We start from the raw sequence: 14865 nt of genomic DNA on the forward strand, positions 1-14865 counted from the left end.
TGAGTTACTAGAGACAAATACTGTACATCATTTACGTGTGGGATCTAAAAAAGCAATACTCATAAAAACCAGAGAGTGGAACAGTGGTTACCAGGGGCTGGAGTGTAGGGAAATTGAAAAGGGAAAGATGTTGTTTTGGGATACAAATTCCAACTACTAGAAAAGTAAGTCCTGGAGATCCAATGCATAGCATAGTGACTATAGTCAATAATACTATAAACTTCAACGTTGGTAAGAGACTAGATCTTAATTGTTCTTGCAACAAAAAAGAAAGGATAATTGTATGATGTGATAGCGGTGTTAGCTAAGCTATAGGTAGTAATCGCATTGCAATATATAAAGTCAGCAAATCAACACTCTGTACACAAACTTACACAATGTTATGTGTCAGTTATATCTCAAGAAAAATATCTTATAAAAAATAAGTAACTAGAAAATATCTATATAAAAGTAACTAGAATGGCACAATAAAAATAGAACATAAAAAATCCAGTGCCATTCCAAAGAAAATATAATGTAAAAGAAAATTATGTTTTTGTTGCTGTAATAGAAAATATAACACTAAGAAACAAAACTGGAGTTATGTTTATATAAAACAAAACTTTTAAAGAAACTTTCAAAGAAGATAACTTGATTAAAAAAGAGGAAAGATTTAAAATCCTAAGGATATCATTTTTGTACAAGTATACCAACAGGCTAAATTTCACAAAATTTACTTTGAAAGCCAATAAAATAATTTGAATAGTAACCACCACAAATCCAAGAATAATAATAAAAGAATTAACTAGGGGCACCCAGGTGGCTTAGTCAGTTAAGCATCCAACTCTTAATTTTGGCTCAGGTCATGATCTCATGGTTCGTGAGTGAGTTCGAACTCCACACTGGGCTCTGTGCTGACAGCAGGGAGCCTGCTTGGGATTCGCTCTCTCCTTCCTTCTCTGCCCCTCCTCCTCTAGTGCTTTTCTCTCTCTCAGGATAAATAAACTAACAAAAAAAATGAACTAAATTGGATGGGACTATAATATATAGCAATAGTAAATAAATAATTTACTGGCACAAAAATAAACAAAAGCATAGATGTAGACTAGATCACACAACAATTTATACTTCAAAATTAAGTATTACTTTTTTTAAGTTTATTCGTTTATTTAGAGAGCAAGTGGGGGAGGGGCAGGGAGAGCGAGGGAGAGAGAATTCCAAGAGAATTCCACTATTAGTGCAGAGTCCAAGGTGGGGCTTGAACTCATGAACCATGCAATGATGACCTGAGTCAAAGCTGGACACATAACCAGACATTGTCTAACGTCCTCTGCCCCAGGTGAGAATTACTGTTCTACACGGTTACAATTAACACCTGCTTACAACCAATGGGTGGTGTTTGTAAGTTAGTTAACATCCACCACATTTGTTGCAAAGTGTATTCTGCAAAATTACACACTAAAAAAAATAGGGCTGTGGAAAATAAAACTTTGAAAACCTATTAAACTCGGTAAGCAGATCATTAAAAAGAAGTAATAATCATAATAAAACTACTAGCACAGTTACATCCCCACTGACATTTGCAACAAAAACAATGGTTGGTTGACTCTTTTATCTCCTTAAATCCTGGACTCCTACCTCCTCCAGTGAGATGTAAGTCGTATACAGCTTCTACATAATTAAAAACACAAAAAACAGGGTACAGGTTTTTTTTTTTTTTTTAAACAATAGGGGGAAAATATCGTCAAAGCCCCCTTCATCTGCAACTCTTAAGCTTCCGCACATAGTTTTATCATAGTGGAAAGTGCCACAGATTTTGAAGGTGCTAAACCAGCCTTTACACGCACTAGAGGAAAGCACTTCTTGCAGAATTTACATCTTTTTTTTTTTCTCTTAAACTGTCTTCATCTGTGAGAATACCTGCTTCCTTGACTGCTGAGAAAAGTCTCATATAAATTGACCCACTTCCACGCCGTACTGACATTTCCCTATTTATCAACTGCATCTGAATTAATTGCAGAAGAGATTATACGAATTTAATTCTTATAACTCTCAAAGACAGACATGTCTTGAAATGCCCAAATATCAACAAGAGTTATTTAACTGATGGCAGGAGACAGTGGTGGCCGGGGAGAAGCAACTGTGGCAGTGAACATGAGTGTCGGGCACTTTGCTAAATGCTTTACAGGTCACTTCCTTGGATCATCACAACACTGTGATGTGTGCGCATACATATTTTTCTCTTTTCAAAGAAGAGGAAATGGGGGTGCCTGGGTGGCTCAGTGGGTTGGATGTCCGGCTTCGGCTCAGGTCATGATCTCGCGGTTTTTGAGTTCAAGTCCCCCTTTGGGCTCTGTAACGACAGAGCCTGGAGAGCCTGGAGCCTGCTTGGGATTCTGAGTCTCTCTCTCTCTCTCTGCCCCTCCCCACTCCTGCTCTGTCTCTCTCTCTCTCACTCTCTCTAAAATAAACATAAAAAATAAATAAATAAATAGGAGGAAATGGGAACTTAGAGGGGTTAGTTTTCCCAAGGTGACTCAGCTAAACATATTATTGCCAGGTTTTGCATAAACCTACAAACCCACAGTCATTTTAGTTTATTAATTTAATGTTACTATAATACTTTTTTGCAGTTACAAATTTTAATATGTAAAAAGATTTTGTTGAAATTTTCAGTATTACAGTGAAATAATAATTCAAAACTTCCCACGTTATGACATCTTTTTCAATGGGAAATTCTCCAGGTGGTTATTTCAAACGCAACAGAAGATTTAAAATCTCAAAGAAACCTTTATCTTCCCTTGCAAACTACATACTGGTCTTTCCAGATCTCAAGAGTTTGTTAGATGGTGGGTAGCCATAAGCGAATTTTTAAATTCTGAAACTACAAAAAGATTTATTCACTAGCAAGACAAATGCCACAACAACGTCTTAGAATCCCAAGACACATTCACAAACAAAGCAAGCCTGTTATACATTCTGGCATGGTGTTGATGCTGCCACCTACTGGGGGTATTAATTCAGGTTCTATATCCCATGCCAATGCAAATTGGAATATGGCCACTGGTCAAAATGTACCCACTCAAGAGTATCAAAAGCGTTAGTAAACAGACTCTGGCAACTCCTAAACATCTGTTGAGTATGGTATTTTCTGTATTTAATTTCCCTGCAAACAGGTACTAGCTATGTATATGATGGTAATGTCATATTTTCCTTTTTTTTTTTTAAGTTTTTATTTATTTTTGGGAGAGAGAGAAAGAGACAGAGACAGAGCTCGAGTAGGAGAAGGGCAGAGAGAAAAAGGGAGACACAGAATCTAAAACAGGCCCCAGGTTCTGAGCTGTCAGGACAGAGCCCAATGTGGGGCTTGAACCTGTGAACTGCGAGATCATGACCTGAGCCCAAGTTGGTGCTTAACCGACTGAGCCACCCAGGAGCCCTTACAAGAACTATAACTGTTGGTATACCCATTTGTCACCCTATACCCTCTCTTCCCTGAAAATATATTACTTACAAAAAAGGAAGCTCTTGGTATCTTGCATCTAGTTAGTTGCCTGATTACAAGTGAAATGAAACATCTTGGATATGCTAAATGCTTTAGGCTCAAATAAGAATCCAACGTGACTTCTTCATTTATGATGAAAAATGTGTTGTTTTTCTTTGTTACAGATGAATACTTACAGCTAACAAATTATAAACTTAAAAATAAACTTAATGAGAAATGTATAGAATCTATATGACTAAAACTATATTGAGAAAAAACATTAACATAGGGAAAGGGAAAGAGAGAGAGAGAGAGAGAGAGAGAGACGTGAACCATAAGAGACTCTTAACTCTAGAGAAGAAACTGAGGGTTGATGGACAAGGTGGGTGGGAGACAGGTTAAATGGTGATGGGTATTAAAGAGGGCACTTTTTGTGATGAATACTGGGTGTTATATGTAAGTGATGAATCACTGAATTCTACAACTGAACCCAATTTTACCATATATGTTAAATAACTTGAAATGAGAAAGAAAAAAAAAAACAACCACAAGACCCAAAAGTAACCTTGAAGAAAGAAAAAAAGACATCCCTTATTTCTAATTAAGACTTTTCAAAACCATCAAAAGTCTGTTCCCTCTAAATTAACTGAAACTCCAATAGACATACTTTTTTTTTTTAATTTTTTTTTTTCAACGTTTATTTATTTTTGGGACAGAGAGAGACAGAGCATGAACGGGGGAGGAGCAGAGAGAGAGGGAGACACAGAATCGGAAACAGGCTCCAGGCTCTGAGCCATCAGCCCAGAGCCTGACGCGAGGCTCGAACTCCCGGACCGCGAGATGGTGACCTGGCTGAAGTCGGACGCTTAACCGACTGCGCCACCCAGGCGCCCCTCCAATAGACATACTTAAGAAAGATTCAAGCTGATAATAAAATTCATTTGGAAAAATAAGAGGAGAATTAGCCTCACCAGATATTACCACACACTACAAAGTCACTATAATTAAAACAGTGAGTTATTGGAGCATTAACAGGCAAACAGACCAGTGGGACAGAATAAAAATCTCAGAAACAGACCCATGTAGACACAGAGAAACAGACTCAATATTATGAAATGACCAGTCGCCTCCCAAAGGAATAAATAATATTAATACAATTTTAATCCGAATTCTAATGAAATCTGGAGGGAAGAATTTGACAAACTGATGAAAAACTTCAACAGTCAGGGGGGAAAAAATCTCTGAGATGAGACACCTCCCCACACTGACACACACACAGAGGATATTTTAAAGAACAATGAAGGGAAACTTGTTCTATAATAAGAGATGGATAAACTTGGATCTATCATCTATTACACAATGAAACATTGAATACAATTTCATGGATCTATATATACAGTAGCTATATAACAAACTGGAGAACATGTTAAATTAATAACAGTGTTTAACAATGGGCAAAGAGGGATGATCTAAGGGACTACTTTTTGTTTTTAGTCACTTGCACTTTCACTTTCACTTTGCAAATTATTGCACAATTTGCAATAAAGTAATTTTAAAATCTAAAAACTGGGAAGAAGCAAAGAAAATACAGTGGAGCCCTCATTGTTATACTATATTGCAAAGGGACTTCGTCAAAGACACCTCTAACTGTGTGGTTTATCTGGCGATTCTGACTATATGATGAAGAGACAGGACTCAGAAAGAAGCACTGAACAGCAGCCTTCAGCATGTAATTCTCTCAATCCTGAGAGTTACTGGGGTATCTCAAGAGATTCAATGGGGACTTCTCTCCCACCTCATCCCTAATAGCCAGGCTTTTCTTATTTTATTTACGGTCATATTGTAGGGTGTTTCATCTGGACAAAGGATTCCATTACCTAAATAAAGTTTGTAACCACCCACCCAAAAGACTGCCAGGAGAAACACTATATTAAAGGCAATTAAGACTTGTTGATGAGGGGTGCCTGGGTGGCTCACTTAAGCCTAGGATTCGACTCTTGATTTCAGTTCAAGTAATGATCTCAAGTTCTGAGATGGAGCCTGGTGTCGGGCTCCATGCTGAGCATGGAATCTGCTTGGAATTCTCTCTCTCTCTCCCTCCCTCCCCCACTCACTCTCTCTCATGTGTACATGCTCTCTCACTCTCTAAATAAGTATATAAACATTTAAAAAATCTATTAAATAAAAGATCTATTATACAAATGAACATTTAGTCACATTTTTTAAACATAAAGTCTGCCTTTGTCAGAGAACTGGTACAACTCTTCAAATGCTACAAGCTGTTAAGAATCATTCCTCTTACAAATAAGAACTTCAAGTCTGGTTTGAGAAGAACCATAGAATAAATTATTGCATTTTATGTATCATTTTGTTTCCTAAAATCTTTTTTTTTTTTTTTTTTTTTTTTTTAATATTCTAATCTAGGTAGAGACTCCTGGGTGGCTGGTCGGTTGAGCGTCTGACTCTTGATTTCAGCTCAGGTCGTGATCCCAGGGTCATAGGATCAAGCCCTGCATGGGGCTCTGTGTTGAGCATGGAGCCTGATTAAATTCATTCTCTCTCTCTCTCTCTCTCTCTCTCTCTCTCTCCCTCTCCCTCTCCCTCTCCCTCTCCCTCTCCCTCCCCGCCCCCCCCCCCCACCGTCCCTCTGCCCGGCTCATGCTCTTTCTAAAAAAAAAAAAAATGCTTGGGAATGCAAGCTGGTGCAGCCACTCTGGGAAAACAGTATGGAGGTTCCTCAAAAAACTAAAAATAGAACTACCCTACAACCCAGCAATTGCACTACTAGGCATTTATCCAAGGGATACAGGTGTGCTGTTTCAAAGGGACACATGCACCCCCACGTTTATAGCAGCACTATCAACAATAGCCAAAGTATGGAAAGAGCCCAAATGTCCATCGATGGATGAATAGATAAAGAGGTGATGTATGTATACACACACACACACACACACACACACACACACACACACACACACAATGGAGTATTACTTGGCAATCAAAAAGAATGAAATCTTGCCATTTGCAACTACATGGATGGAACTGGAGGGTATTATGCTAAGTGAAATTAGTCAGAGAAAGACAAAAATCATATGACTTCACTCCTATGAGGACTTTAAGAGACAAAACAGGTGAACATAAGGGAAGGGAAACAAAAATAATATACAAACCGGGAGGGGGACAACACAGAAGAGACTCATAAATATGGAGAACAAACTGAGGGTTGCTGGAGGGGTTGTGGGAGGGGGGATGGGCTAAATGGGTAAGGAGCACTAAGGAATCTACTCCTGAAATCATTGTTACACTATATGCTAACTAATTTGGATGTAAATTAAAAAAAATTTAAATAAAATTTTAAAAAATGCTAATCTAAGTAGATATGCTTTCCAAATAACATCACACTAACCAGACTTTATGACTTTCAGGGGTAAATACCATATTTAAATAGTTTTCTGGATAACAGGAACTTGTGAGTTTCCATGATCTGATTCTTCTGCCCACTGTTACTTGAAACATCCCAACTTCATGACTTGGTTCAGCATTTATCTCTCCACGAGCAATACACAATTTCTAGGCTTGCTATACATCAGGGCGTATGCTCAGTGCTCAAGGGAGAACCACACAATCAATACCCGAGTGTTGATTTTAAAATTTCTGAAGTCAAATAATAAAAAATAGTATAAAAGATAACATGAACGACTGATCTCCACAGTTCAAAGATGGGAGGGACTGGGGTTCAGGAAGGAGTGACAAAGGCTGCTGAGGGGATGCGGAACTTGGGCTGGGGGCCTACGCACACATGAGCACTAAGGACCTTCCTGGCTTTTGGCCTGTGCACGGATGGACTTGCCGAACTACCGCACTTGGAACATACACTTTTGTCCAAAACTCACAGAACTGCTCACTAAAAATGGTGGGATGTACTATGTATAAATCATACCTTAATTAAAACAAGGGAAAAACCCACCACCTGTCAATGACTACCTGGAAGACAATTAGGCATTCTGTATAAAATTTCAGACATACATGCCCTAAGACTCAGCAATTCTACTTTATTTGCCAGTTATATCCAGAGCACAAAATTATCCATTATACTCATTTTTTTTTTTTAAACATTTTTTTTTTCAACGTTTATTTATTTTTGGGACAGAGAGAGACAGAGCATGAACGGGGGAGGGGCAGAGAGAGAGGGAGACACAGAATCGGAAACAGGCTCCAGGCTCTGAGCCATCAGCCCAGAGCCTGACGCGGGGCTCGAACTCCCGGACCGCGAGATCGTGACCTGGCTGAAGTCGGACGCTTAACCGACTGCGCCACCCAGGCGCCCCTCCATTATACTCATTATAGCACTGTTTATTAATTTTAAACATCAAGGTTTTGGCGGGGGGAATAAAATGTTAAGTGAACAATTAGGTACAGAGATATAAGTCTAACATCAAACATTAAGGACTAAAGATGTAAAAATTCCTTCTGGAAGATAAACTGATTTGCACAGATGAGAACATCAATGAATGCAATCTCTCAACCTATAATAAACTGATTCACTACTCTCAATCTGTTCAAAATCATTTCCAAACACAGGTGAGTGCAGACATGGCGTTCTGTTCTTCAAGCTTAATCTTTATTGACTGACTTTTCCTGGCACTTAAGTTCAGGAAAACACAGATGACTGTAGCCTGGCATTATTCACAGCCACCATGGACACCAACGTGTACAATTCTCACACTCTATCTTGAGTATCTATTGATTTAACTCTTCTGCATACATTTTCTTAGAAGTATGACAAGGTAAAGAGAGAGAAGAACATACGGAAGAACTCCTATGTTTTTATAAAAGTTTAGATCGGGGTGCCTGGGTGGTTCAGTCCGGTAAGCGTCCAACTTCAGCTCAGGTCATGATCTCACCGTTCGAGAGTTCAAGCCCCGCATCGGGCTCACTGCTATCAGTGCAGGGCCCACTTCAGATCCTCTGTCCCTCCCTCTCTCTGGCCCTCCTCTACTCGCACTACTGCTCTCTCTCAAAAATAAACATTTAAAAAAAAGTTTATTTTAGCAATCTTTACACCCAACATGGGGCTTGAACTCACGACCTCGAGATCAATAGTCATATGCTCCTCCAACTGAGCCAGCCAGGCACCCCTGGCAGTACTTGTATGTTTTAATAATCAGGGCAAAAACAAAAAGTGAAGGCCTTTTGGTGAGTAACGCAAATCGTAAAGACTTTAAAGGAAAAGACTAAGAAATCCCAAACTTTTGTATGATAAAAAATAAAATATATTTAAATTTAAAGTCACTATTAAAAATTTTTAATCAAATAATTAGGTCTGTGGGGGAAAGGTTTATAATCCTTGTAGACAAGGTAAATACTTCTGTGTTTGCTTACCTTTAGTAGTCAAGTAATTCTTGCCAATACATAAAAAGATAAACAACCAACTAAGTAGAAAAAGCACAAGATGGGGCACCTGGGTGGCTCAGTCCATTCGGTGTCCGACTCTTGATTTCAGCTTGGGTCATGATCTCACGGTTGTGGGACTGAGCACCGTATTGGGCTCCGTGATCAACTTGGAGCCTGGTTAAGATTTTCTCTCCCCCTCTCCCTCTGCCCTTCTCCGGCTTGCATGTGCGTTCTCTCCCTCTCCCTCTCTCTCTCTGAAAAAGAGTGTGCCTGGGTGGCTCAGTCAGTGGGGCGTCCGGATCTTGATTTTGGTTCACGTCATGATCTCATAGCCGTGTGATCGAGCCCTGAGCCAGGCTCTGTGATGACAGCACCGAGTCTGCTCGGGATTCTCTCTTTACTCTTTCTGCCCCTTCCCTGCTCTCATGTGAGCTCTCTCTCAAAATAAATAAACTTTACAGTTTAAGAAAAAAAAAGAAAAAAGAGAAAGAAAGAAAGGGGTGCCTGGGTGGCTCAGTCGTCTAGACATCCAACTTCAGCTCAGGTCATTATCTCATGGTCTGTGAGTTCGAGCCCCGTGTCAGGCTCTGTGCTGACAGCTCGGAGTCTGGAACCTGCTTCAGATTCTGTGTGTGTGTGTGTGTGTGTGTGTGTGTCTGTCCCTCCCCCACTCATGCTCTGTCTCTCAAAAATAAATAAACATTAAAAAAATTAAAAAAAAAAAAAGCCCAAGAAATTTAAAGGCTAAAGATAACTAGGGCAAGCATAATTTCAATTTTAAAACAAAACAAAACAAAAAACTCTAAGACAATTATATATCAAAATGTGGCTTAAAAATGGAGGGTGACGGGGCGCCTGGGTGGCGCAGTCGGTTAAGCGTCCGACTTCAGCCAGGTCACGATCTCCCGGTCCGGGAGTTCGAGCCCCGCATCAGGCTCTGGGCTGATGGCTCAGAGCCTGGAGCCTGTTTCCGATTCTGTGTCTCCCTCTCTCTCTGCCCCTCCCCCATTCATGCTCTGTCTCTCTCTGTCCCAAAAATAAATAAACGTTGAAAAAAAAATTAAAAAAAAAAAAATGGAGGGTGAAAAAATTCCTCATAATCAGTGTTGGTGAAAGCACCTGGTTCTTTCATAATATAGTAACAGTCGTTTTGAAGAGCAAAGGAGCATTTTCAGTATGTAAAACGTATATACCATTTCACTTCCAAGAAGTTATGCTTGAAAAAAATATATAGGTATAGCTTTTCTAGCAGCATCAATTTGTAACATCGAAAACATAAATGCCTAAAAGTCTACCAATAGGGGGCTGGAAGAGGGAATTATAGTACATCCACGCAAATTTAAGACCTGCACAGTTAGTGAAAAGAATAAAGGTCACTGTACTCATAGGGAAAAGTACTAAAGTTACGCGGTTAACTGAAGAAAGCAGTTGCAGAGTAACATATGCAACACGGCACTGCATGTGGACCCTTCCTGGACGGAGGGTAAGCCAGCGTGAACCAAATAAACACACCCGAAACGACCATAGTGATTAAATATGGGTTTGGAATAAAGGAGAGCAGATGGTGTTCATTTCCTACATTATACATTTCTGTGTTTTTTTTTTTTTTTTTTTTTTTTAATTTTTTTTTTCAACGTTTATTTATTTTTGGGACAGAGAGAGACAGAGCATGAACGGGGGAGGGGCAGAGAGAGAGGGAGACACAGAATCGGAAACAGGCTCCAGGCTCTGAGCCATCAGCCCAGAGCCCGACGCGGGGCTCGAACTCACGGACCGCGAGATCGTGACCTGGCTGAAGTCGGACGCTTAACCGACTGCGCCACCCAGGCGCCCCTGTGTTTCATTTTTTAATGTTAAGAATGTTTACTTTTGAAGTCAGAAAATAAAGGTTTTGAGTGTACAGTTTTAACAGGAGAAAGACAAATTTGTCTTGTTAGGAAGATATTTTTGAAATGCAAAGCTCTGAATCTCTCCAGTACATAACTACCCAGATTAGCCCAAATCCCCACCAAAACATAACTGTTCACTAGATTCCAGGCACCTCAGTTAGATGATTTAGGAGCATTCAGGATTTCAAGGCATGTACATATCACATGAAGACACAAGTTCAACGATACGAACATTCTAGAAGTTGCATTTAAAAGGAAAACACAGCCAGAAAACTCACAAAAATGTAAAATAAAAATCAAACAATTGATCAAATAAATTATTTTCTGTTGTTATTTGTTGTATTTCTACAAGGGGAAGAACTTGTAACTTTTAAACTTTAGCCCAAAAGACATTTCTCCCGTATGTGGAAAAGAATATTTGAGTTTCAAGACATATTTGTTTTCATAGGACTTGAAACCCAAAGGAAAACATACCTTCTAAGAGCATTTCTGGAATGTCTGCTTGATATCTAGGTCCCACTCTGATTTCACCTTTGTCAGCTAATAGTGTTTTCACTGAAGGGTCGTAGACCAATGAGTAGAAAAAGGTATCCTGAGAAAAAATGACAGAAAATATCTAGGTAAGCTCAACTCCTTCTACTTTTTATAAAGCAATGAGGCCAATGTCATGATAATGAAATCATAAAACTTCAGAGAGTATATAAAATTTCCTTTTGGTGAATAAATTCATGAATCTTGAAGAAGAGAACAATGTTAGGGTCATCATGTAAAACAGTGTAAAATTAAATCAAGCAAAAAACAAATAGCATACAATAAAGGTAGATTATAAAGTTTTGTTGTTTTAGTCTAAAAGAAAACCAATGAACTGCTCTAAAACAGATTCTGAGCTAGCAAAGCTAAGCTCTAAGTCAAAGGTAAGACACCTGAATCAAGCAATCATTTAAATCTCTAAAGCCCACACCAAACAACGAGGACACAAGGCGCCCTTACTTCTGGAGTGTCCACCCACATTTCATCAACATACTCAAATGGATACACATTTCACATTAAAGTTTAGAAGAGCTGAGCTTACATACAGTTTCCTAATTAAAATGTCACATTGCATTATTTCATGGAGCATCTATTAATTCCAATTCTGCAGTTCTCCTTTGAATCCTGAAACATTCATATTTATACATAAATAGGCATATAAACGTAACTACCTACCACCACCGGCACACCCACCAACTTTCCAAGGTTCTTTAAAACGCAAAAAGGCCCTAGTTACTGCGTCTAATGGATAAAATGACCAGGCTACCAGGCCTTTGCTGAATTCTGCATCACTACTGGAGGTCTTAAAAGGTCTTGTCCCTGTTTCCTGCTATGATTCTGAGGGTTATCTACTATACAACTCTCTGCATTATATGCTGGAGGGGTCTGCTCCTACATCAGCACTTTACCAAGACCGTGCCGAGCAAGCTACAAATAAGAGATAATCTACCAGATTGTAAAGCTTTCTCCTTACAGACTGTGATAAAGGGAAAGGAGAAAAACAGACAAGGCGATACCATCCATTCAGAATTCTTCTGCATGGGTCACGGTCAGAAGAAAAGACTAAAGAATCAAACACAACAATATGACAATTTATGCATATAAAGAAAAGTCTACCTGGGGAAAAGAGAAAAAAATCTGCAGAATATATAAACCAACCTGCTCAATAGGCTGATGGAGGGAGATCAATATGTAATCAGAATTGTTTGTTTTGTAAGACGGGAGCAACAAAGAATGTTACTAGGGTGACTGACGCTGCTGCCATTGGCACAGTATGGGCCTTCAAAGTACACATACTTCTGGTCACTTTTATTGTGTAAAACATGTTAGTATAGTATTCCAGAAAAATGGGATTTTGCCATACTATACAGCAGAATAAAATGAAATTATTACTTAAGGCCACAAAAGTTGCTTAAGACTCCTTAAAGTTACATGTGCCAATATGGGAAATCGCTTAAAATGTAAAAGGTAATGTTAATTTTTCTAAAAGGAAAACATTGTGATTAGAAAGTTGTCCTTTAAGGGGTGCCTGGGTGGCTCAGTTGGTTAAGCATCGACTTTTGATCTCAGCTCAGGTCTTGATCTCAGGTTCCTGAGTTCAGCAAAGATACCACGTTTTTAAAAAAATTACACTGTCTTAACAGCCAAATACACCAGTAAAATAAACTGAAACATACTCATGTTTCCTCCTTTTATTCCTACTTCTATGAACTAATGGTAACATCTGAGCATTCTCTTTATCCATATTATTTTCCACATGTTGACTGACAACAAACACTATTACCTTCTTTTCTAAATTTCACAAGAGTAAGTTATAAAGACTATCAACCTTTTTTCTGCCTTGAACATTTACCTCCTCTTAGTTTTCTCTGTTCAATTTTCTAACGTACAGTAGTTCCACATGTCTGCATCAATCCTTTCAGGGACAACACTTTTAAGTATAATAAAAATTTTGGGGGGGGGGGGGCGCCTGGGTGGCTCAGTCGGTTAAGCGTTCGACTTTGGCTCAGGTCATGATCTCACAGTCCGTGGGTTCGAGCCCCGCGTTGGGCTCTGTGCTGACAGCTTAGAGCCTGGAGCCTGCTTCCGATTCTGTGTCTCCCTCTCTCTCTGCCCCTTCCCCGCTCATGCTCTGTCTCTCAAAAATAAATATTGAAAAAACATTAAAAAAAATTTTTTTTTAATATATCCCTTTAATTCTTTAAACGCACGCACGCATACATACATACATACATACGTACATACATACAGATTTGGGAAAACAAAAACATCATGCAACTATAAAGGTTAAATCTTAAAATGTCAACAGTAAAAATTTTCTCATTGTGGAATATTCTGTTTACAGGAATTTCCTCCTTCTAATGAAGTATATGCTCTCACCCAACTTGTGAAAATATGTTTAAAATGTTTCTTGTTGAAGTTCACAGAAGGAAACACTTGTAGTTGACAAAGAATCTTATTGAGATTCTAGGAAAGAAAGCAGACCACCAGTGCTAGGATCTCATCTGGAAAAAGCCTAAAATAAAAACTCTTTATTTAAACAACAACAAAAACAAAAAACAGGGAGGAGGATTGAGTACACAAAAGTCATTTATTTCATAAAGCCAAAAATATTTCTACTGCTACCAACTACATCATCATACCTTATAAAGTCTTTCATTACCAGCTTAAAAAAGACGGCACAGAAGTTTTTGCCAACTCTTCTCTCAGTTAACCAGAAAAATAAAATTATCCAAAAGTATTCTGGTCATTACACTTTTATATAATGCTGCTCTCCCGGTGCAATAGTTTGGTACAAGAAGAAATACATTTAAAGGTATGGGCTTCATGTGAAATCAAGGGGGAAAAAAACATAAATAAGTGCAATTGTGAATTACCTCTTTATCAAGATATGACAATACTGACTCTGTCTCATTCAGAAGGGCAACACTGCATTTTCCCCTGTTGAAAAAGGGAAAAAGTGAATGAATGTCAGAAAGGCCACCTCACCTTCACATCGATGACATATACAAAGTCAGGAATATTCAGAATGTAAAGTTACTATTGAGAAACTAGATGGCAGTTACAAATATACGTAAATGTGTACACTTAGACTCGCTTTACAATCCTGGTGTTGTAGAACATAAAAAATAAGACTGTTTTTGTAGGCATTTACTGCGAGGCTAACCTGTGGAAGGAACTGTTGTTAGGCAGTAAATTTTATGACATAAAGCACTTCATGGGTATTTTCTAATTATTACAGAAAAGAAAAAAGGAGTACAATGAAATTCTTATTAAAAGTGAGTTTCTGAATCTATAAAAAGTTAATATGAGGTGATTTTATACAAGGACTCTTTAGACAAAGACTTCACCACGCAAACCAGCACCTAAATAATCTTCGGATTTTTTAAGTGGCCACTGCATATGAGGACCTAAAAATAATATACATTCATCAGGATTAACTAGCTTACCTTTATTGACCTTGCTCTAAAGCCTAGTTAAAATTTAAATACACTGCTATAAAGTAGGGGGCAAAATAAAGATCTACAGATTCAAAGACCTTGAAGTCTGATGGCATTTACCTTTGATCACAGCCCTTGGTGTGAGTTT

The 14865-nt window shown here is 38.6% G+C and overlaps 1 protein-coding gene across 4 annotated transcripts in view; it reads right to left on the reverse strand.

Annotated features, from left to right (window-relative positions):
• MTA3 (metastasis associated 1 family member 3) overlaps nucleotides 1-14865 on the reverse strand; it is a 180785-nt gene that overhangs the window by 81482 nt on the left and 84438 nt on the right. For all 4 annotated transcript variants that reach the window (XR_003967884.1, XM_030311207.1, XM_030311208.1 and 1 more), the window contains exons 5-6: nucleotides 14154-14217; nucleotides 11221-11338 (exon numbers count right to left, since the gene is read on the reverse strand). Coding sequence is in view for 3 of the 4 variants with exons in the window: in XM_030311207.1 (XP_030167067.1) it covers nucleotides 11221-11338; nucleotides 14154-14217 (182 nt within the window). In the remaining variant the exon portion in view is untranslated. The remainder of the gene's footprint in view (nucleotides 1-11220; nucleotides 11339-14153; nucleotides 14218-14865) is intronic.

Source organism: Lynx canadensis, chromosome A3 (assembly GCF_007474595.2).
Source record: "Lynx canadensis isolate LIC74 chromosome A3, mLynCan4.pri.v2, whole genome shotgun sequence".
Taxonomy (NCBI): domain Eukaryota; kingdom Metazoa; phylum Chordata; class Mammalia; order Carnivora; family Felidae; genus Lynx; species Lynx canadensis.